Genomic DNA, 23374 nt, shown 5'->3' with positions numbered 1-23374 from the left:
AATATTTCGTCTCTAAAAAAATAGCAACGGAATATTCCATCTCTAAAATAAATTTTCGTTGCTAAATTTTAGAAAATGCATTTAGCGACGAAAAATTTTCGTCGCTGATTCGTCGCTAAATTGGCGATGGATTAGTCGCAAAAAAAATTAGCGACTATGACCTTAGCAACAAAAAAATTCAATTGCTAAATTGATTTAGCGATGAATTTTTAGAATTAGCGACGAAATATTTTCGTCGCTATATCCCTAATTTCTTGTAGTGTGTGGTCAAGTGCATGTTAGCATTAGTGAAACAATGGGTTGCATGGTTGGAGGCTACTAGCGCCTCTGAACTCCAGGGTTCGGTGGTGCTGGAATCCTCTGAACCCTGAGGTTCGGAGGCGCTGCCTACCTCCGAACCCTGGAGTTCAGAAATGCTGACTGCCTCCGATAGCCACGTTGAAACCCTCCAACGTAAACCCAAAATTCAAATTCATTACTTAGACAATCCGGTAAGACGAGGTAACTCCGGCAAAAAACAAACAGCAAGCGACAGAGAGAAAGCGACAACAAGTAGAGAAGGCGATGGTAAGTGCGATGTGTGGATTGTGTTTGTGCGCAAGGTATGAAATATGTGGGTAAGGGTAATTTAACCATCCATCACTCGTTACAACTCTACCAGATATTACAAATGGAGAATGCCCACGTGACTAACGGAATCCGACGTGATAAGGGTAAATTTAATATACATTCATTGAATTTTAAAAATATAACTATTTACTCACTGAACTTTGAATTATAACTATTTGCTCACTGAATTTTGTTAAATGTCAACCATCCATCATCTATTACATTACTGTTTGATCTTGAAATATATTAAAAGTTTCTTATATGCATTTGATATCACTTGCTTCTCAAATCTCTCAAATCAAAAGCCAAAAACTAAACTAATGATTAAAATTAAAAAAACTACTAATGCAAACTAGAAGTAATGAGGTCCACAAAAAATGAAATTCACAAAAAATGTATTCAATAATGAGACCAAGAGACAAAAACTGATTACAAAAATCGTATTTTTTCTATGCCAAAAATCAATAATCTTTAATCCATCATCACCTAAAACAAAACACCTACCTATCCAAACAATGTGACTCTATGACCATCTTAAGAAAACAAAAACTCAATACTAAACGATGGTCACCAAGTTCACTCATTACATCTATGCCAATTTTATATAACACATCATTGGGTGCAACAATAGCAAAAAAAAGTAATAAATTATTAGGCTAAGACGTGGATGCTGGTTTCCTGCTCCTATGAGCAACAAAGGACAATGAGCTCCTTGCAATTCTTTTATCCTTGCTGTCATAGCCTTTCTCTTTGCTTGCTCCACGTGTTCCATTTATTGTAGGTCTTCTACTATAGTGTCTATAAAAAAACTTTGACCTTGATCTTTAACGATATTTGCTTAATAGAGTGTATGTAGGATGTGTCCATCGTTGTTCATGCGAGATGGAATTGATGGCCCTATGCCTAGAGTTGGCATGAATTGAAATTGGGATGCCTCCATCAAGGGGTCAAGAGCTACTCTAGCTGAAGGCACTGTAGTAGATCTTCTAGGTTGAAGTTTACTTTGCATAATTGAAAAATACAATGGTTAAAGATGCTAGTAAATGAAAATACAATGAATTAAGGTTAAAGAAAATACAACAGTTGCTCTACTATTCATTAAATTAAATATGCTAGGCAACAAATCAGAGGCAATACCCCATATTGTGGTGGCTGGTCTACGCTCTGACTATATGCATCAATAAGTTGATCCCTGGCTACCCAAACCAATCTTGTGCATTCAAAGTGTATATAATTAATTGTCTTATATTATATTTTGTATGTGTAGTTGTAACCATCCCTTATTGGGTCTATATTATGATTAATGATTTTATTTTATTTTGATAAATATATATATATTTATATATCTTGGATTATAAAGAAATCTAGAGGTTAAAAATTTAATAAAATGGGTTGAGTTTAATGTATGGGTTGCGCTAATGTGAAAAGCTCAAAGACTTGTAATAGCTAAAAATTTAATAAAACCCATTTTTAATGGATTGGACCTAAATTATGTGGGTTGTGAATTTAGTTAAATTCAAATTAATTGGGTTGGGCCAAGTTAAAAAATAAACTCGTTGGGCTAATGAGAGTTGGACCTAATTAGTAAGAGTCAAATTAATGGGTTGGGCTTGAGTTCATTTGCTATGTGGTGAGATAAATTAAAGAAAAATATAATTTAATTGTGAAATGTCAAGAAATGGTTTGAGGCCTCATGTAGAGTGTGAGAAAGATAAGGGTAAATGAGAAATTATATAAATGGGTTGATAAAGAAAATGGAAAAAAAATGAGAAATGACAAATGTCCAAAAGGGACATGATAATAATTGTGATTGTGTGCAAGTGAAGGGCAAAAGAGTCTTTTATGAGAGACACACGACCCTCTTTTTTTTTTTTTCTCATTTTTCTCTCATTCCTCTCTCAATCATTGAAACGAAAGAACATTGAATAGGAAAACAAAAATTAAAGATCTAAAATTGAAATAACACAGAAGAAAACAAGAAATTAAAGAACATACCGAATGATAAAAATTAAAAGAAGAACAGCGCCCCCCTTGCTGTCTGAGAATTCCTCCTCCTTTCTACGCACTGTGCTCCCTTAGTACTGCCTGAAAATGCTGTTGGGAGACTGCTCTTCTCTATGCTGTGCCATGAATATATATGTATATTACGAGCCTAGGGACCGCGTAATCGGCTTTTCTAGAAGCTGCCGATTTGGGCTTCACGCTGGACAAGTGGCTGGGTCTTGGGCCTTCAATTGCAATCGATTTGGGCTTTCAATTGAATTGATGGGCTTGATTGAATTTGGCCTCCAAGTTGATGCTTCACGCTGCAAGCCATGTACTATATTATATTATATGGCACGCATATGTGTATGTATTATATATAGATATGTATTATATTGTATTATATTATATTATATTATATATATATATTGCATATTGTTTTCAATTTAATTTCTTTTTAAAAATTAAAGGGGAATATTCTTTTTTTCTAAAATTTTTAGTTTACCCCTAATTTCTCTTTAAATTCCATTTTTCTCTAAATCTGCATATAATTATAAAATATTCAAATAAAATCAATTTTGAGATTAAAATAGAGATATAATTATAATAAAATTTTACCAAATTGACCATTAATCAACAATTCATAACACCATGCACATCCTCAATTACTCAATATACGGTCCTTAGACTCATACATGACACATCGACACCCAAGGTCTCAAAATATGTATATATGTATATATATGCCAATAAACTTTTTCTTATAAACTGAGTCCCACTTATTGAGTTCACGATCGTAGCTCACCCGCTTCAAGCACTCATCCTTCAAATTAATCATCAAACTATGGATTGAGTCCTATTTACCGAGCTCATAATCGTAGCTCACCTACGTCAAGTCCTCATCCACCAAACTTTGGATATCCTTTTCCCCTCGTGGCCTCGTCGTAGCGCAAAATAATAGGTGTGCAAATATTTATCATGTATCACTATGCATTCCAAACATGGTTACATACACATGTCTAAATTCTTAAACATTTCCAACATATGCTTCCACATGATTGAATTAATAATTTCCTTATCAAATCTACATAGACAATTTCAATGCATTTCTATAACATCACACAATATCTCAAGTCTTTCCCAACCAACATTCCGAAAATGCTTCAGGATTGCCTCACTCATAAAATCGGACCACCTTCATGGTCCTTTCGACTACCTAAAGATTCCTTACGACCATTTAGTACAGTTAACAATTCGGGCTTATAAAAAAACTATTTCGAAAACTATTCTCGATCTAATTGCGTTCAGCGTCATTAGGCTCATCTTGAGATGCTTGCCAATCTCATGCCCTCTTTATTGGACATCCAAGTCCTAGGATATTCTCTGCCATCGATTCTACAATTTATTAATTCATTTCTCAAAACCAACTTTTTATACTCTCCAGACCACTCAAGGTCTTGTAAAAAATATTGAAAATCCTATTTTTTCCAACACCATGTAATACTAAGTATTACACTCATATAACCAACCCCCTAACCCAAAAAAAATCATTCCTTTTAGGATTGTAGGGTAAACCTAACCCTTCTTTGAAACTCAAGAAAGACCAACAAAATCAAACCAACAACAAGAGATATTTACAATGGTTTCTACATAACCTTCAACATAAACAACCTTTTAGGAAAACATGGGATTTTTATGCTTGAATCCCCAAATACCATGATCAAAAGCTTTTAAGAGATAGGAGGGATTGGAACTTTCCTTAAAAACTCTTCTTGATGACTTACTAGAGATGCTATGCTTCCAAGATCCCTTTACTTCTCACTCTCAACAAGAGAAACTAGGAAGAAGAGATAAAGGAGAAAAAAAAAGATGAAGAAATCTTTAGCTTCACAAAACTCTTGGAGCACAAACAATCAAGGAAGAAGAATGAGAAGAAAACCCTAACCTTTCTTGCTTTCTCTCCCGAACGACCACTCCTTCTTCTCTCTTTCATTTGCCTTCTTAATTCACGTTCCTCCTATGACTCTCTTCATCTTGTCCCTTCTTATTTGAATCCTTTTCATTGTGCTAATGTGCATGTCTATTGTCACAATTAACTTCTCCTTATCTTCCAAAAGTAGCTTATTGAAGCACTCACATAGGTTATTTAACAATATATCACTCTTTACCTTCATTGGAAAATGTGACTTGCTCCATTAAATGCAGGCCTGTCTAACAACCAATCATATGCAGGTTTGGACTCCTTCTGCATCTCTTGCATCTAAAAGTTGTAGTCTGCAATCGTAGTTAATTTTGCAGCCCTCTAAAGGATTTCTTTCAAAGCTAATCCCTTAAAGTCCTTTCTAAAGAAATTAGTGTACATGTGGTGCACACACAAAGTCTATGTTTTGCATCTGCATATATACATCTCCTCAATCATTTTTGGTAGTCACTCATAAAGGTCTATTCGTTGTAGTTAATAATCTTGAAGTCCCCACCTAGATGTCTCATAAACCATCTCCAGGTGGAAGCATTCTCCCTTTAAACAATAACAAATGTAATTGGATAGATGCAATCATTGGCATCTAAGGAAACTGCAACCAACATCTGGCCCCCAAATGTACCATTCAAAAAACATCCATCAAATCCTATCAATTGCTTACACCCTGCAACAAATCCCTTCTTGCAAGCATCTAGGAAAACATAAATTCCTTGGAATTTGAATTCATGCACTGCAATCTTACAGGTGAAACCTAGGTTTATCCTCAACAACTCCTCTGCAAAGCTCCATAGTAACCCAAACTGGTAGCTATCCGTCCCTTCAATCAAAATCCTATCCCTCCAAGCAGTCTATCTCATGATGTTTATTTTCAAGTCATCCCTAAGTCTTTTCATAACTAACTTTATCTTCTATTCCGGATCCAACCTAAAGGTTTCCAAATATCTCTCAGATACATACTTAGCTGTGCAGTGCCTATTTGTGCCATCTCTAATATAGGTATGGATGAGATTATAAGTCTTTATTTGTATGCAATTCAACTTCTTATTCTTCGACGCCCAAATTCTCCACTTATACCCACTTTTGCATATGACTTGTGCTCTCTTATCGTCATTCGTTTTTAACCTCAAATTGCACCTTTGTGGCTACCCCATGGTGTTTTACAGCTTTCCTAAATTGTGCGACATCCTTAATGTCTTCCCTACCTCAAATTGAGGATCCCACATCTCTTTCTCTTCGTTAAATATAGGGAGTCTAATATTGTCTTCCTCACCTGATGAGTAGTCAGTGTTCAACTCCTAGGACAACAAATCATATGAACGATCAGAGTCACTATCCTTTCCAACTATGTTTGTGCGTTCCTCTTCAACAGTAGGGCCGTAGTTCAGACCAATCGATACCCACTCTGAAGCATTGCTGTCATACTGAAAATCACCATCGTTCATGTCATATTCAGAGTAAAAAAACTCTTTTTGAGCATCGTCCAACTCATCCTCAGGCTCTGCAATTACATTTCATTTCTACAGTTATAGTTTTGGGAGAGCTTTCACATGTAACATAATAAGGGATAGAAAAGGGAAAATTTTTCAACACAAATCCAAAAGGCGAATAATTTATTTGGAATGCAAAATCTTTTAGTTAAAAAACAAAATACCTTCATGTGGTCCACCATCTTAGGTCTCCAATAAAGTGTCCTCAACAATGCTTGTGTGGTCCATTCTCCTTGCTTGTGGGTCACCTTTGTCTTGGAAAAAAGAAGCACTAGTTGTAAATACACAAAGCAAGCAACATTGGCTGCGGGTCACCTTAGGGGGGGGGAAGGATTTAAATACACAAAGAGAAAGAGATTGAGATGGAGAGGATAGAGGTTACTGTGAAAGCTTGAGAGATTCACTTCCAAAAGAAGCAAAAAGCACTTGCAACCGAGCAACAATGCAACGAGAGAGAATAGCGGCCACGAGCATTGAGCAACCATGTGGTGAGGGAGAACAGGGGCCACGAGCACCTAGTAATTGCGCTACGAAGGAGAATTTAAAGTTCATTGAGTAAACAATTACAATTTTAAAGTTCAATGAGTGTATATAATTAATTTTACCTGAAATTGCCACCACCAGTGGTGAAACTCCTTGTTGGTGTAAGAACCAAAGCCTTTGCCTTAGTAGGGGTTCCATGGCTGCTACAGAGAAGAGAGAGAAAGAAGAAAGGGATGGGAGAGAGAAAGAAAGAAATGAGAATGATTTGGCAAGATGTGGTAGCCACCTCATTTTCAAAATTCCACTTTAGCCCGCCATATCATTAGATAACTATAAAAATTAATAAACTTTAATGACAGTTTATAATTTAAAGAAAAATGAAAGTTAGAATATCCTAATTGATAAAATCAAAACTTGATTTTAAATTTGAAAACATGGTAAAAGTTGAGCATTCTTTTAGTAATTTACCTTAAAATAAATTAGGCGTTATTCTCCACGATGTATGGTTTTCTTATAAATAGATTATCGTATACTCGTGCCTAAAGGCACGGTGTAAATAAAATTAAGATTAAAATATAATTATAATTTATACATATTATGTTGAAATTTGTGAAGAATTTGTAACAATTTTTCTTATATTAAATGCTCTACAAAACTCAAATAATAAATAAATATATAAGATTTATAATGTGAAATTACCATTAGATTGAAGTTTTTAAGGTATATGATTAGTTTAATTAGATGATTAATTTAAATAAAAAATAGAGAAACTATGAGGGTTATTTTTGTATTTAATTTTATTTTTATTTTATGAAGAGACTGTTTTTAGTTATTTACAATTAAGAGCATTAGCATGTAAATTTAATTAAAATTAATTAAAACTAAATTTAATTAAGAGCATCAACATCAATTAAAACTAAAGCTATATTACATGGAATAAAGGTGAAAAATAAAATTCAATAGTTGCATAATAATATATGATTAGATAATGTGAAATTACCATTGGAATGAAGTTTTTAAGGTATATGATTAGTTTAATTAGATGATAATAATTAAATTACCATTAGATTTGAAATAAAAAAATAGAGAAATTATGAGGGTTATTTTTGTATTTAATTTTATTTTTATTTTATGAAGAGACTGTTTTTAGTTGTTTACAATTAAGAGCATTAGCATGTAAATTTAATTAAAACTAAATTTAATTAAGAGCATCAGCGTCAATTAAAACTAAAGCTATATTAAATGGAATAAAGGTGAAAAGCAAAATTCGACATTAAAATTGTAAATCAACATTCAATCATAGCTCATTCTACATTAAAAAATTTAGTATTAAAAAATTTAGCACCTCTCTAAATCATAGCTCATTCTACTTACACACAAAATATTATAATAACATTTAATTAATAAACAAAAATAATTAATATAATCTCTCAAATTTAGTTGACAATTTACTATGATATCTCAAATAACATTATAATAAACAAAAATAATCCATACATATATTATATATAATAAAAAATACCAATAAAATATTAGAATCACACAAACATAATCTTTAATGTGCGTGCATATACTCACATCTTTATGCTCCCTATATATTCACATCTTTAGTTCTGCAAATTGAAAATTCATCAAATTCCTTTTATTAGTGTGCATTTGAGTAACTAGATGACTCCTTATATAGAACAAAACTAAATAGCACATATCTCTAGTTAATAAACACATGCGTAACCCTGGGCATATAGACATATAGAGAGAGGGGAGAGGGAAAAATTAGTATCGACAATGAGGAGCTTTAGGCGAAGAAAAGTATATATACATACACACACAGTGAGTGATGTAGCGAGGAGCTTTAGGCGAAGAAAAATATATACTTAAAATATATACATACACACACAATAAGTGATACATAAAATCAATATATACATAAAAAATCAATATATACAGTGAGCTTCAGGCGGCGTAGAGACAACTTGCCTCACTCACAAAATCAATATATACATAAAATATATACATACACACACTGAGGTTCAGGGCGTAGAGACAGCTTTGAGCAGCGACAACTTTGAGCAGCGAAGAGCTTGAGGCGGCCGCGACTTTGAGCAGCGAGGAGGCCGTGGAGCTTTAGGTGGTGACGACTTCCAGGTGGTGGCAAACAACTGAGACGGCGGGTGGGTGGGTCTGAGAGAGAGAGAGAGAGAGAGAGATAAAGACAGTGAGATGGAAGGTGAGTGGGTCTGTGAGATAGAGAAAGAGAGAGGGAGAGTGGGAGGTAGTGAGTGTGGGAGTGGGAGAGAGAGAAAGAGAGAGGTAGTGAGCTCTCCTCATGCGCAAGAGAGCTATGTCTATCAATCATTATCAATCACATTATACATTAATTCATCCATATATATTTAAAATTCATCATTAATCTCAACCATTCATATGCACTGAAAATTGATCTCAGCTATTGGAATGTCTCTCTCATACATTTGAGATATTTTCAAAAACCCTCTTACCTTATTATATAGATAATAGTGATATATGAGTTATATTTTTTATAAATATTGTTAATATTAATTTTTAATTTTTTTAGAATAATTTTTTGCTTGGAATATATTATAGATTTTGTTAGCTTTGTAGATTAGTGTGAAATATTTTCTATTGTTTTATTCTTATTGTTTGATATTTTTTTTGTACAATATATATATTTTTTAAAGGTCAATATCGTAGTTGGATGATCATAAAATGAACTTAGTACAGTTATAGTTATGTATGTATGTGTGTTTTTTTTTTTTGTAATTAGTTTTTAATATAGTACCATTGTTGTTTTAGCTATGCACCATTTAATTTTTTTGTAGTAAATGGATGTGTATAATTAAGGTGTGACTGTTGACATGCCTTTTGTTGATAAATGTTGAAGTTTAAATGTTTATTATGTTTGGATGGTGAGAAATTGAAAATATCATAAATTATGTTTGAATGATAAGAAATTGAAAATATCATAATAATAAAAAATACCATATATTTTTGTTACTCACTATGAGTACTTAGGCAGTTACAAAAGATATAATAAGATATGAAACCTAACACTGTAGATAATCTGCTAACTAAATTGAAAAATTTGATTTTAAGGAGGAATTCTAAAAGAGATGCGGATTGTATTAATATATAACATGTGGGTGTAACCGTCACATGTTTATACATTTGGACGTATACAAATAATACAACAGTTATAATATTTGGCCTATTTGCAAACTGTCACCGCTAAGGCATCACTACTGCCATTATATCTAGCATCCTAACCACACAGATTTTTCGTCATAAAAGTTTAAAAATTTAAGTAATAATAGATTAACAAAAATTTTAGATAATGATTTGTAATGGAAGAATATGTAGTTTAGTATATTTGTTAAAAATATTTAATGAAACTTGCAATTAAACTAAATTTATAGTCACGTGTTATTAAATTACAAAATATTTCTCATAAAAATTATAATACTCTATCTTATATGATATATCTAATCTTAGTAGATTAATTTTCTCTTTTTATTTTTATTTTTTTGTTCATCTTCGTCTTCATTGTCCTGGACCAAGTCCACTTTATCTTTTATTTTTGGTTATGAAATATTTGAAATTTCTAGCGGGAAAGAGAGAACAATAGTTTTTCCTAATTTGTTGCAATCAGAATCTCCACGATATACAACATCCATGTGCCCAAAATAAAGTTCATTGGGTAATTTTTTTTGATTGTTTTTTATCCACTGAAATCTTTCTTCCTTGATAGCCATGTAAGCATTAACAATGAATTGCTGCAAAAGTTTGTCAACAAGTAAAAGTGTTTTGCCTTCTTTTTCTCTATATTGCAGCCTAAAGCAATAATACTTTCGCATTGACAAAACGTTTCATTTGTAACACTTTCCTTCAATGTCCATCAATAGTATTCTTAACCTATATCCATCTTTACCATAAGGAAATAACAGCGTATAGTTCAGTGCCATGAAGCTAGGATGGAGGTCGAAAAACCTTTGTAGTCCCTTACTTCTATGCTCTATTATTATATCACGCTCAAAATTATCAACTGTGAGATCACCAACTATTAGCTCGGCAAGTTCAAAAGTTCTAACGACTCGTTAGTGAGTCTAGGTGTTATGGGTATTTTAGTTTGCACGTTAGAGTTGTTGCCTTTATTAATTAATTGCTAAAAATATTATATGCATTGATAATGGGGCAAATTAATAAAAATAATATTTTTGTGGGAAGATAAATGTAGGCGGATCAATGTTTTTGTGAGTATAAATAAAGTGTGTGGAAAAGCCTCAAAGTTGTGGGCTAAATGGGTTTGGGCCTTATTTTAATTAGGCCATTGATAAATAATTAAATTTTAAGTGTAAATGAATTGGGTGGAATCCAAATCTCAAGAAAAGTCCATTGGGCCTTAGTTGGATTGGGCCATATATTTTGACTTGGGCTTGGGCCATATATTTTGACTTGGGCTTGGGCCATGGCATAGAGAATGGTATCTTAATTAAAAAGAAAAAAAATTAAGAAAATGACAAAATGACCAAAAGGGGTAAGAGATATTTGAATTGTGTGTGTTAATATGAGAGGTAAATTAGGGAAAATCAAAAGGGAGATGGATTGGAGGGAGTTGGGAGACAAGTCTCCCCCATTTCCCCTTATTTTCTTCCTTCTTACTTTCTTGCTCCCTTCTCCCTTCTCCCTCTCCCGATTGTCTCTTCTTCCTCCATTGTTCTTTTTCATTGGAGTTTCAAGTGGAGAATTTCCAATTTGAAGGGGTGTCTTCATCTCTTTGGATTTGTAACCATTTAAGGCAAGTTCTCTTCCTTCTTGTTTCATATGCAAGATCTTCTTCTTCTTCTCCTTATGATTGTGTAAGTTCTTATTCTCTTGTTTATCTTTTAATGTAAGTTCTTCAACCTTGTTTTCATCTTAGAAGGCTTGGTTCCTTCAATTTTAAGTTGTTACTCTTAAATTCTTATTTTCGAATTCACTGACCATGCTATGTTCTTTGACCTATAACTCCTTGTGTTTATATCTAAATTGAGATCCATTTGTTGGGTTGTAAACTAGACATCTTAAGATTCATTTTAGACACAAGAATCGAATTTTTTGACTAAGATTTGAGCCCGTGATAGCCTTGTAAATCCCTACTAAGATCTGAAAATTTTATTGCTTTCAAGTAAACTGACCTTGTTGTACTCTTTAGGGTATAACTCTCTGTGGTTATATTCGATTCGAGATCCGTTTATTTCCGTGTAAACTATACTCGATAATATTTGTTTGGTAATTTTTTTAGAATTTTTGGCTGCATTTGAGCCTACAGTAGCCTTGTTAATCCTTGCCCAGAATCTGGAAATTTCTCCTCTATTTTTTGGATTATCTGTTCTTGCTTCAGTTTTTGGGGTATAACACTCTGTGGATATATCCAAATTGTGATCCTCTTATTTTTCTATAAACTAGACATCATAGACTTTGATTCGGTATAAGATTGAAATTTTTGGTTATGATTTGAATCCATAACAACCTTGTTGAATTCTATCTAGAATTCTGTAAATTACTGTTATGAATTCTGCCTTGTTTCGTTTTTTGCAGAATATCTCCTTGTGGTTATTTTCGATTTCAAATCGAGTTGTTGTTCCAGAAACTAGACTCATTAGGATTTGATTTGGTATATCGTTTGCGGTATTTGACCAAATATTGAGCCCGGATCAGATTTTTGAAAATATGCTTGAAATCTGAAAATTTCTGAAAAATGTTGTTATTCAATTCTTCTGCTGAGTGTTGACTTGTGTATGATAGGCGAGCATCTGCATGTAGAGCATTGGCATGTGTGGATTATTATGTGGGTGTAGCATGGCCTAATGCTTGGCTTATGGGGGCCTTGCCATCACATTTAGGCTACAAGAGTCATTGCATTCCTTATGTGTTGCATTGTATGGAGAGGTTGTGGGTAAATGATGGAAAGGAAATGCGACTTTCATTGATATGTGGTATGAGATCTTAATATACGAGTCGGGGGCTCGACGTGATGTGATTGTGAGTGCTTTGGCACGTGATGATGACAATGATGGAAATGATATTTGTGGATGTGGTATGAGAGCTTTGGGCTCATATTATTGATTTGGTAGCTTGTCGTTGGCTATTGGCAGGTTTGTATACAGGGTCTTGGGTGCCAGTGTATGCATCTTATGTGGGCCCTAAGGACCATGTGTGCATCTATGTATTTATTTTATGACTGGTTATCATGATATATAATCATATGGCATGGTTTGTGATATGACATATGACATGGCATGGATTGTGTGTCGTTTATATATATGGGATTATCGTGCATGTGTTTCAATATACGAAATGATATGCATGATATTCTAGGAAAGTTCGGTCATAACCATTTCTCGTTCTTTCTATATACTTGCTAAGTCTTGTGACTCATTCTTGCTTTCCATCATTCCAAGTAGGTGGGATCTGAGGCTGAGGGTATGCCTAGTAAGCTTGTATTTTGTAATGACCCATTAATTTGTCATTTAATTTATTTTATTAACTTATGGTGTTAATTTAAAGAAAATGTTAAATTATTTTATTCTAGAAAAATGGGTAATTATTTGGAAAGAATTGGGGTATAAGTGATATTATTAACGTAAGGCATAGGTGTTAATTTCTGGAAATTATGGGGTATATGTGTAATTTTTAAAATTTGGCCGGGGATCTCTTTAAAATTAATGGGGGGTGTATATTAATTGAAGGAGTTGGTGGACCAGGTGGCACGCACACGGGTGGCCAAGCGAGAGGTCGTGGGTTAGAGCTAGTATACGCACGGGCTAGAAAGAAAATGTTAGATTTTCTAGCATAAGTCAGCCTGAAATGACGTCATTTCGGGCTAAAACGATGGCACCGCTGGCTAACATGTAGCTAACCCTCATCCACCCACCTTTGTGTGCCTTTAAAGCTTCTATTTCCCAACATGTAATCAGGCAAAACAACAAGGAAACTAAGGTAAAAATTCAAGAAGAAGGCAGTGCAACAGTTGGAAAAAGGGAAGAAAATCCAAAGAAAAATGTAAGGAAAATTTGTGTAACGAAGTTTAAAGTAGCAATGTAATTGCAAAAAATATACTAGGAATTCTGTACGGTTGGAATTTAATTTTAGAGTGCGATTTTATTAATTTTTTGTAAAATTATGTTATCTTGCAGCGTGTATTATTGTTGCAGCGTGTGAATAGAATAACATTAAAATTCGCTATCAAAAGGCAAGCTCCCTACTTCATTTGCAAATTCCATTCGCTTTACGAGTTCTATTTCCTCCCTTAATCTGATTCGATTCCAAGTATTATTTATATGCGTTATGGGTTTCTTTAGGATAAATTAAATTAGATTTGCAGGGATTTTATTTGTTAAACTCTTACAGGGACTTGTATAACCCTTATTCCCTTGGGAATGATATCGAACCAATTTGACACTAGGTTCCTAGAGGTTGGGGTACAGTTATGGGTCCCTCAGGTGTGAGTGGTCGTAACAGAGGACAGAAGTTGTCGAGCGGTGAGGCAAGTTGACCATTTAGCAATGATAGAGCAGACTGTCAACCAGCCCGAAGAAGGCTATCGACCGATTGCTCTTAGTCACGGACTGTCAAGCAATGCCTGGACACTGTTGACCAGCTCTATCATTATATGACATACTGCATGACATTGTAACGGATTAGGCTTGCATCATTGGGGGGTACATAAGTGGTGGATGTTTGGACACGAACATTTTAGAATGACTAGGTGCACAAGAATTGCATTGGATGTGTATTCCTATGTGGACGAAGTATGGCCTGATACCTAGATTATGGGGGCCAATGTATCACGCTGATGTTTACTACGCCATTACATCTATTATTTGTTGCATTGCATGGCTCGTATGATGTGGTATGGAGTTGACCCTCGATAGCTATGAGTAGAGCTCGGCTCCGAGTACGTAGCTATGACTCGGGAACTCCGGCATGTGATCATGTTGAGAGCATTGGGCTCATGTGAATTATACTAGCCAGATCATGGCTGTTGTAAGTTTGTAGGTTGGGACTTGGGTTCCAGGTTATGCATTTCTTATGTGGGCCCTAAGGACTGTTATGTGCTTTGGTATATTTATTTTGAGAATTGAATACCTTGGTGCATGGTATGGTGTGACATTTTAATTTATTGCACAGCATGTTGTTGGTGGTTATCAGTGTGAGAGTTCTATTCCTAGCCTACTGTTATTCTTTTGTTTTCTTGTTTAGTCTTCTGACTCACGCTTGCTTTACATCATTCCAGGTAAAGGAAAAGTGAGGGCAACAACGTTTGAGTGATTAGGTAGTTGGTTGTATAGGGTTGTCCCAGCCATCGGTCATGGGAATGTTTTATGGTTTTGGGGTACAGGAGTTTGCTAGCCATGTTTTGAATGTCATGATCATTATGCCCAGGTTTTGATAGGGGGTGCGCCTTGTGTTGTCACCCCATTACCTTTATGTTTTGTATGTGTGTTTATGCCATGCTTTTGTTGTGCTCGTATATTATTCCTTTTGCCTGTTGTTTAGCTAGGGATTTTTAGCGTCTTTTCTTTCTCTTCTGAGGCTTCCGTCTGGGGCTCAAGGGCTTTTGGGATCTTTGGGCGGGGGTCCTCACATATTTGATCCTTGGGTGGTAGTCCTGTGTACAGAGCTCTCCTGATAAAAAAATCTTGGGTGTCCTGATGTTTTTGTAAGGGAAGAAGTCATTGTGTTCTAGACTTGAAGTGATCTTTCTTTGGTAAAAGCTTAATGTAAATGTTGTATGTTGTAACTTATTGTCTTAAAAATATGAGATGTATGATGAAACTTATAGTTGTTTGAAAATTGGTACTATTTCATGGTGGTGAAATGATTGTTTCCAACTAAGTTTGATTCTGTACCACTTCTTTGATGACCTTCTTATGGATCTACTATGCTAGCGGGAGCTTTGAGAGGCGAGCCATTACAAGAAGATCCAACATTTTAGAAGTAGTTGGATATTTGGATTCAGATTTTGCTAGATGCCTTGACAGTACGTAGAAAGTCCACATTTGGATATATGTTTCTATTAGTAGAAGGAGCAATATCCTGGAAGAGTGCAAAACAATCTATCATTGCTGCATCAACCATGGAGGTAGAGTTTGTGGCATGTTTTAAAGCCACAATTCATGCATTATGGCTGCAAAACTTTATTTCAGAGCTTGGGTTTCTCAACACCATAGGCAAGCCGCTAAAAATTTATTGTGATAATTCTACAATTATTTTCTTCTCAAAGAACGAAAAATATTCAAGAGGTGCGAAATATAATGGAATTGAAGTATTTTGCTAAGGAGGAAGTTCAAAAAGCGAGAGTGTCAATTGATCACATAAGGACAAATCTCATGATAGTAAATCCCTTAACAAAAGGTTCACAACCTAAGTCATTAAAGAAACACTTATATAGAATGGGACTTGGTTGTAATGATGATTAATGTTGTGATACACTGAGCACAATGATGTGTTTTTGGCATATATTACATTTTCCTATTTCTTATGTTTGTGAACTCATTATTATTTTCAAGTAAACAGGAAAATTCTTTAAGAAAATTATTGTGGACCATTATGAATTTTATGATAAGTTGTAGGTGTTGTGGTATATGGAAGGGAGTGCACGACATTAAATAATGCATAACTGCCATAACTCACATTGAACAATTTGTTATGCTATGATGTTATCAACCACTATTATTATAGTAATAAGGCCAAGTGGGAGAACGTAAGTTTTATTTCCAAGTGGCCCGATTAGTGGGATAGTGGGTGGGGGGGGGGGGCGATTATCTTAATAGGAGAAACTGTTCAACTGTTACTTAAGAGCGGTTATGGTCCTCTCTTTTCCTATATATAGTGACAGAAAGCCAACAAATATTGGATCCATCATTGTCATTGCTATCAATTAAGGCTAAGAGAGAGAAATCAAATCGGATTATTTTACTAATAAAGAAAGCTATGGCGTCTTCATCATCGGTTAATTCAGGTACACTTTTATTTTGAAATAAACAAACTAGCATGAAATCGTATAAATTTTGCGATCCTATCTATGTTTAATGTCTATGGAACGTAGAAATTTCTAATTACAAAATAGACTCAACCTCATCAATGCCCTCTGCCAAACAATGACCATATCTGATGGAGAAGGAGGTTTGAATGCTCAGACTATTTGCCTGTAGGTGATTGTAAGAAAATGGAGGAATCATTTTTCTTGCCAAAAATGGTACCATATGTTGAATAGATTAGATCCAAGAGGAGTGGGAATTGCAAGGAGGTGAAAATATAGATTGGAACACTAGCTACTGCTACTGAAGAAATTAGTATACATTCCTTGTATTTGCTCGCCCCAAGATAGAGGGTAGCAGTGAAGGCTACCATCATGGTTGTTATGGAAAGAAACAAGGTGACAAGACCAATTATCAGCCTCTTAGGAAGAACATAAAGAAAATCGCTTTCTTCATAACGTGAAGTCAGGATGGACAAGAACATCAATAGAGAAGTGGAGGATGTGAATAAAGATAATGCATTTGAAATGGCAAAGATGATGAATGCAATTTTTTTAGAGAAAATTGGGAGGCCACTGTCACTACTATTGCCGCCGGGACTGGTGATTGCAGCTGCAAACGCTATCGTGGCAATCAGGGATGCCACAATTGTGCATGAATTTGCTGTATCTTTCATCCATTTCTCTCCTTCACGTACTAGGTCCTTGTGTTCTGTAGTAAATAGCATTGCAGGAATTTTTCCTTGGCTGTTTTTCTCCAGTTTATTTTGGGGTCGCACAAATTTCTCGACTTCCTAAATGAGAAGCGTAATTAAAAATGTGTTTTGTCTTCTTTTATTATCAGTAAGCTCAAATTTAAGATTGATAGTTGTGGATGTAAAATTCTAAGTCATGTTTTCCTAAATAATCATTAAACCGAACTGAAATGAGTTAAGTACCTTAAACCATTGCAACTCACGTTGCATTTGAAGTGCTGCACCAGGAATAAGATTTAGTCTGCTTGGAGGCGCCAGTCTCCCCGCCAAGTGCAAGATATTGTTCTTTTCCTTGTCGAAGCGGTGGGACAGGAGATGTTTGCATAGATCCATCTGATATATGATGTTGAAAACTTTTTCCTGACGATGTAAAATTGCCAATTCGAATACAAAACGAGATTCATCATCAGAAAACCAAACTGCATCGGGAAACGAATCCAATATGTCTTCCACCACCTCTTTAACTCCTAATTTTGCTGCGGAAAGCAGTGGGCCTTTCACAATTGATTCATAAGCCTTGTAGTCATTTAGAGTTGCAATTTGCTGGCACAACAATTTCACGAGCCGAGTTGCTTGATGATGCACTTGTTTTTTCTCCCCGATCTGTTTAATGTGAGGCACTAGAGTTGCAAAATTAAGTCAAGAATTAATGCGGTAATTAAATTTCAGCCAAAATCAATTGTTACAACTAATTAAACTAGAAATCCATGTGTATATATGTTGAATTAATTACGTTACCTAAGAAGGCCAAAACTTTGTGAAGCATGGCTTGTAATCTTTGGCTCACTGCAAGTTATCATCAAAGCAATTAAATCAATTAGGAAAACTACCTTATCTAAGCAGAATTTGGAACGTGCATGCCCTTGAATTTGTACTAGTTGTGCTAGGCACTAGTTTAATTCTTTACACAACTAAACCTGGAATGTAGAAACTTCGAACAAAAGTTTGAGCCAAATTATGCTTTGGTACTGGGTCCTCAATGTCAAATCTGCTACGTTCTTTAGCATACTTGTCCAACTTCAGTGGAACACCTTGAATAAAAGCATATATAATATAATTAAGCTCTTGCACAAATAGAAAGAAGGGGATTTATTGAAAAAGTAATATCCTTACAAGAATAGATAGCGCTTTCCCAAAATGATAGATGACTCCCACTTGGGAACGCCGACAGCTTCAAAGCAATTGCTGATAAAACACTATCACCATTGGGAAGTTGTAATTTTGCGAGTTCGGGATACCGATCAATTAATTTTAGGGCCTCATCTACTTGATAAAACAAATTAAATTAACAAGCATTACAAGAGATGATATATATATATATATATATAGATGCATCCATGCATAAGAGTACTGTTGTAGGTTCTCACCGTAGTATCCAGAAAATATTACTTGTATAACAAGGCGAACCCCAGATCTGTCTGCAAAGGGCCTAACAACACCATGCTGGTCTTGAGTGACTGACAACAAGTATTGAAAAGTATCCTTGTGATCATATGTGGCGGCCAAGTGGACAGGTAGAAGCATATACTTGTTGCGAATATACAACAACCGGGAATGTTTTCGCACCAGAATAACCACAGCACGCATGTTACCAACAATAGCAGCGAAGCTAAGTACAGTTTGGCCATAAACATTTTTATGTTCGAGGGCCTCAATCGGCATTTCTTCCACCAAATTCTTCACGACATGGATTGCCTTTTTTCCTGCTTGGACTGCTATGTGCAGTGCATTCTCCAGGTTCGAGTTGATATTGGCAGTGACTGCATCTTGGTTTTTCTCAAAGAATTTCTTGGCGCTCTCCCAATCGCCTTCCACAGCAGCTCTGTGCAATGCTATGTATTTCCAGTACTCATCTGCATTTTTACGTGTTCATGAATCAAATAATATTTTTATGTTTTTTTTTATAGGAAAAATGATTCTTTTTTCTTTCTTGGGGTAAACTGCATCGTCATTTTGTCTAGTGTGTACCCAAAGTAACAGGATAATTAATTAATTGTTAGGAATAAAGTAAAACAAAGAATTTAGATATAACAAATTTAATATGAGAAACAATTAATTAGAAAACCAAGGCTAAGGGAGTTTAATTTGAAGTAGGTACAGAAAACAATTATAGATTAGGTCCAACACAATTTAGATTATGACAAAAATTCTTTCTAAGATCATTTTGATAATGATAGGTGAATAATAAACACCAAATCAATTAAAGTTAATTGGGTATTTTAATTAATTAGTACGTAATTATGACAATTAAAAAATGAAATAACTTATATGACTTTGTCCATTGCGAACTAAATATTCCTTTCCTTCCTCACCCTTATCCTGGTGGCATCAATCATGTATTATGATTACTTTTGTAAGGAATAAAGACGACTTTATTTATATATATATATAGTGACATCATAAATTTCTTCCATTACGAACTATAATAGAATAATGATTGATCTATACTTGTTGTCTGTAATAAATAAAGTAATATATTATATTTTAATTAAATAATTAAATCATTGTTATCAAAAATCTATTTATACTTAACTAAAACTATACATACATATTTAAACTGACAATATTATCTCATTAAAGGCAATTAATAATAATATTTACAATTAACAATGAAATCAAAATTTTAAAATTGTCTGCGTTCTTTGTTTTTGGCTTAATATTTTTCACATTCTTCAAATTGATGAAAAGGTACCTTGAATGGGAGGCGCAGGTTGATGACTCCCTTCAGGGAAGGATTGGTTCAATAGGATACGCCTTGTGTAGTCTCGATCAACTATAAAAATTAAGAAAGAAAAACAATAATTAAGAAGAAAATGCACGATGGTGCAAATTAATTAACCAACTAATTATTAATGACTTGAGAGCTTAATTACCAAGACGAGTGGCCATGAAGTCGATGAAATCGAGCTCGGCATCATAATGAGGTTGTAATAAATTAGTTGATGCCATCTTTATTACGTTGCCACAACCTACACTCCAATCAAAGCCACATCTATTAATTATGTATCTATTTAATTGGAAAATTTTGCTAGATCTCTTATAATTTGAGTCACATACATAGCACCCCATATAATTTATTTTGTTGTTGGAAATTTTTTAAAATTTTATTTCTTAAGCGGAACAACTAATCCATTGATTTTTAACACAGACAACATCCATCAATTTACCCAAATAAGAATTAAGAGTTAATTGGATTTCATCTGTCCCGTCAAGGCCACCCCTATTGTTAAAAATTCTCAATGTAAATTGATTAGTTTTTCCTTAGAGTTCTCTTCTCTCTTTATCTAAACTTTATATATATCCAAAATATTATACATATAAATATTACATATATTAATTTATATATATATATTTTTTTAAAAAAGGCTTCCCAGGGTCTTGTTACTGCTTTTTCACACAAAAAACAAAGGGCAATGCTTTTAGATCCTCTTTCCAAGGTCCACCCCGGGGGATTTTAGTTCCGTCACTCTGTTGTCTTGTAGATTCTATTCCTGAGGGCCATTTGTAGAGGCGACACGTGATGATCGGTCTCAAATACCATCATCAGATATATAATTTTTATTGTCTCAATTATGTTTATGCATGTGTGTGTATGTGCATATATATATATATACATAAGCATCAATGAATTATGATTGCACGTATGTTCTTGAACCATGATTCACGACAAAAATAAAACAGCAGCTAGCATGAAAACATCGCATGCAAACTATAGAATTTCAGACGAAGAAGACAGAACACACAAGAAGCTTGAACATGTATTTTATGTCAAAGAAACATATCTATATATATATATATATATATAGCTTCGGAAACGTATGCAATTGATTTTGAAGCAGTTTGAGGATATCAAACCTTGTAGCTTTAGTGCTTTACCCTTTAATTTGAACACTTGAAACCCTCCAATGTGTGCTTCAAAAGCCAATTTGTCCCGACTTTCAGCACCTAACCCAGCGAGTACCTCTCTAGCTCTCTCAGCCAATTTCTTGGCCCCCCTTTCTTATCTCTTTGGAGGAGGGCTCAAAGTCAACCAAAAAAGTCTTTAATTGTTTTCATATTTTCTTGTTTCCAGCAAAATTCAGAGTAAATTTGTCTTTCCTTGGTTGTCTCGCCTTCTTAATTTCATTTCATAATCCAAAAAACCTACCGTTGACTTTTGCACATGCTTCAGCTGATCGAGATCCAGGCTCTCTACAATATTTAATTTGGTACCCACATGCAAAGAATATAAAATAATTAAAATAAAAAAGCAGTGGGAAAAAAAAAAAGAGTGTAGTGACAAAATGAGGAGACGGGGTGCAGCATTCATAATACCAAAAAATATGTCGTATATATCAATAAAGAGTATGATATATTAGAGAAGAAAAAAAAAAGAAAGAAGAAGAAAGGATACTAGTACGCAAACGATACCCTAGCTGTATGGAAGCTCCTGCATGCCCCATCTATTTATATTCTGGCCCCATCAGTGGTGGTTCAATTGGGTCTCATCCCAATTCTATGCATGACATGAATGGCGGATGGGTTTTCTATTGGGTTTCCTAGAACAAAACGTAGTAAAAATTTAAATTTTTTCAATTAATTAAACTCTTTGGTCAATCATGAAATTTAGAAAGACGGGATCTAATTTACGAGTATATAATTTTTTATTAATATAAATTAAAGAATGATGAATCATTAACCTTTGGTTGTCCAACACATGGGAAGTTGAATATTTGTGTCTTGAGATGTCACCCACCTTCTATAACTTACACACATCAAAGAAGAAACTCTATGAATGCCAACGAAAACGCCCCTTGGATCTTCTTTTACCAAGAACGCAAGATCTATAGCTTTTTAGCCACTTGAAAACTCTCTTTTCAACTTCCTTGGAGGCAATTCTAACTTTTCTCAAAAGTTGTTCCTTCAAAGACAAAGGCTATTCATGGCCTTAAATAGGGGAGAGAATCAAACTAGAGTTGGAAATCAACGCCTGACACTTTTTGGACATTTTGGACTGCGGCCAGCTCGTTGATGGGCTGCACACGATGGCTGCACACTAGGCCACTCATGTGCGGGCCTTGGGCCATGCCATGTGCCATTGCCAGTTTTTGTCCTACTTTCTTTTCTTGCTCATTTTTGACATCCCATGAATTTTTTTGCGAGTGCTAACTCGTTCTAAAAACCCACGAATTCATCTAAATCCCACTCACGTGTAGGTCTTGGGCTATGCATGCGCCATTGTCGATTTCTGTCCTGCTTTCTTTTTTGCTCATTTTTTACATCCCGTAGACTTTTTCGCGAGTGCTAACTCTTCTTAAGAACCCACAAATTCATCTGAACCAAAACATTTTTTCCGTCCCATTGAATTTGCCACAAAGCTTTTCCGTGTCTGTGTGTGACCTTATAAGTTCACTACGAAGATGGCAAATGGAAATTAAAGAATCATACTCCAGATTAAACTCTTTGATTAAGATTCATAATTTATGTTATCATATGACCAAAAATTACCATCTTGCCCTTAAACCAAGATTGATGTCTAGTAACATATCATGGCCCTCGTATCATAATGAAATGCAAACGACACTTTAGATGAACATTTCCGCGACAAGTTCCAGTATTATTCGATCCCTCTATCATAATGCCCAAGTATGGTCTAGAAATATGGTGAAATGTCAAACCTCTAATAACCAACACTATGTGTACCAATGCTAAGTCCACAACTACCATATATAATTGAATTAATAACTCTTACTAATTCTCAACTATCCATGTTAGCCAACGACTTCTTGAGTTGTGACTTCATCATTCACATAAGGCATATACCTTTTGAGATTCTTACAAAGGTCGATAGATCGCATCTTGGGTACTCACCTATCTTTGTATGATTCGGATGATACCCAATAACCACCCTATTAGAGACCTATCTTCCTAGACCCCGTATAGTGTCATCAAAGCATGATGCTCCTCATACAAGACAATCATGGTATCTCAAGTCAAAGGATTACTAACACCTATCACCATAGAGAATTCTCAATTGACATTTAGTAAAAGTTACCAT

The 23374-nt window shown here is 34.6% G+C and overlaps 1 protein-coding gene across 4 annotated transcripts; it reads right to left on the bottom strand.

Moving 5' to 3' along the window:
- Positions 1 to 1082: 1082 nt before the first annotated feature.
- LOC127805935 (ankyrin repeat-containing protein ITN1-like) lies at positions 1083 to 21378 on the bottom strand. Of its 4 annotated transcripts, XR_008024238.1 has the most exons (12): positions 21193 to 21377; positions 20211 to 20306; positions 20030 to 20110; positions 18705 to 19190; positions 18451 to 18603; positions 18255 to 18368; positions 18076 to 18123; positions 17521 to 17957; positions 6666 to 6743; positions 6443 to 6587; positions 6225 to 6314; positions 1083 to 2915 (listed from the first exon to the last, which is right to left on the bottom strand). XR_008024238.1 is itself a non-coding variant. In XM_052342785.1 (9 exons), exons 2-9 carry the CDS (start codon positions 20284 to 20286, stop codon positions 8668 to 8670), a joined length of 1452 nt encoding a protein of 483 aa, XP_052198745.1. In that variant the 5' UTR covers positions 20287 to 20306; positions 21193 to 21378; the 3' UTR covers positions 8496 to 8667. The 4 variants fall into 4 exon arrangements, 3 of the variants coding, with proteins under 3 accessions (XP_052198745.1, XP_052198742.1, XP_052198744.1); XM_052342785.1 differs by lacking the exons at positions 1083 to 2915; positions 6225 to 6314; positions 6443 to 6587; positions 6666 to 6743 and adding an exon at positions 8496 to 8724 and having other exon boundaries at positions 21193 to 21378; XM_052342782.1 differs by lacking the exons at positions 1083 to 2915; positions 6225 to 6314; positions 6443 to 6587; positions 6666 to 6743 and adding an exon at positions 16504 to 17376.
- Positions 21379 to 23374: the final 1996 nt, after the last annotated feature.

The sequence above is a fragment of the Diospyros lotus genome, chromosome 7 (genome assembly GCF_014633365.1).
Source record: "Diospyros lotus cultivar Yz01 chromosome 7, ASM1463336v1, whole genome shotgun sequence".
NCBI classification, from domain to species: Eukaryota; Viridiplantae; Streptophyta; class Magnoliopsida; order Ericales; family Ebenaceae; genus Diospyros; species Diospyros lotus.
Note: the sequence above shows the minus strand (reverse complement) of the source record. Positions and strands in the feature narration are given on the sequence as shown.

Bases quoted from the DNA above. Each gene is read 5' to 3' on its own strand.
- LOC127805935 (XM_052342782.1), bottom strand. From the start codon at position 20,286: ATGGCATCAACTAATTTATTACAACCTCATTATGATGCCGAGCTCGAT. The intron at 18,369-18,450 runs GTAAGGATATTA...CTTTTATTCAAG, and splicing joins GGAAAGCGCTATCTATTCTT to GTGTTCCACTGAAGTTGGAC. The intron at 17,377-17,520 runs GTACTTAACTCA...CTTCTCATTTAG, and splicing joins GTGAGTTGCAATGGTTTAAG to GAAGTCGAGAAATTTGTGCG.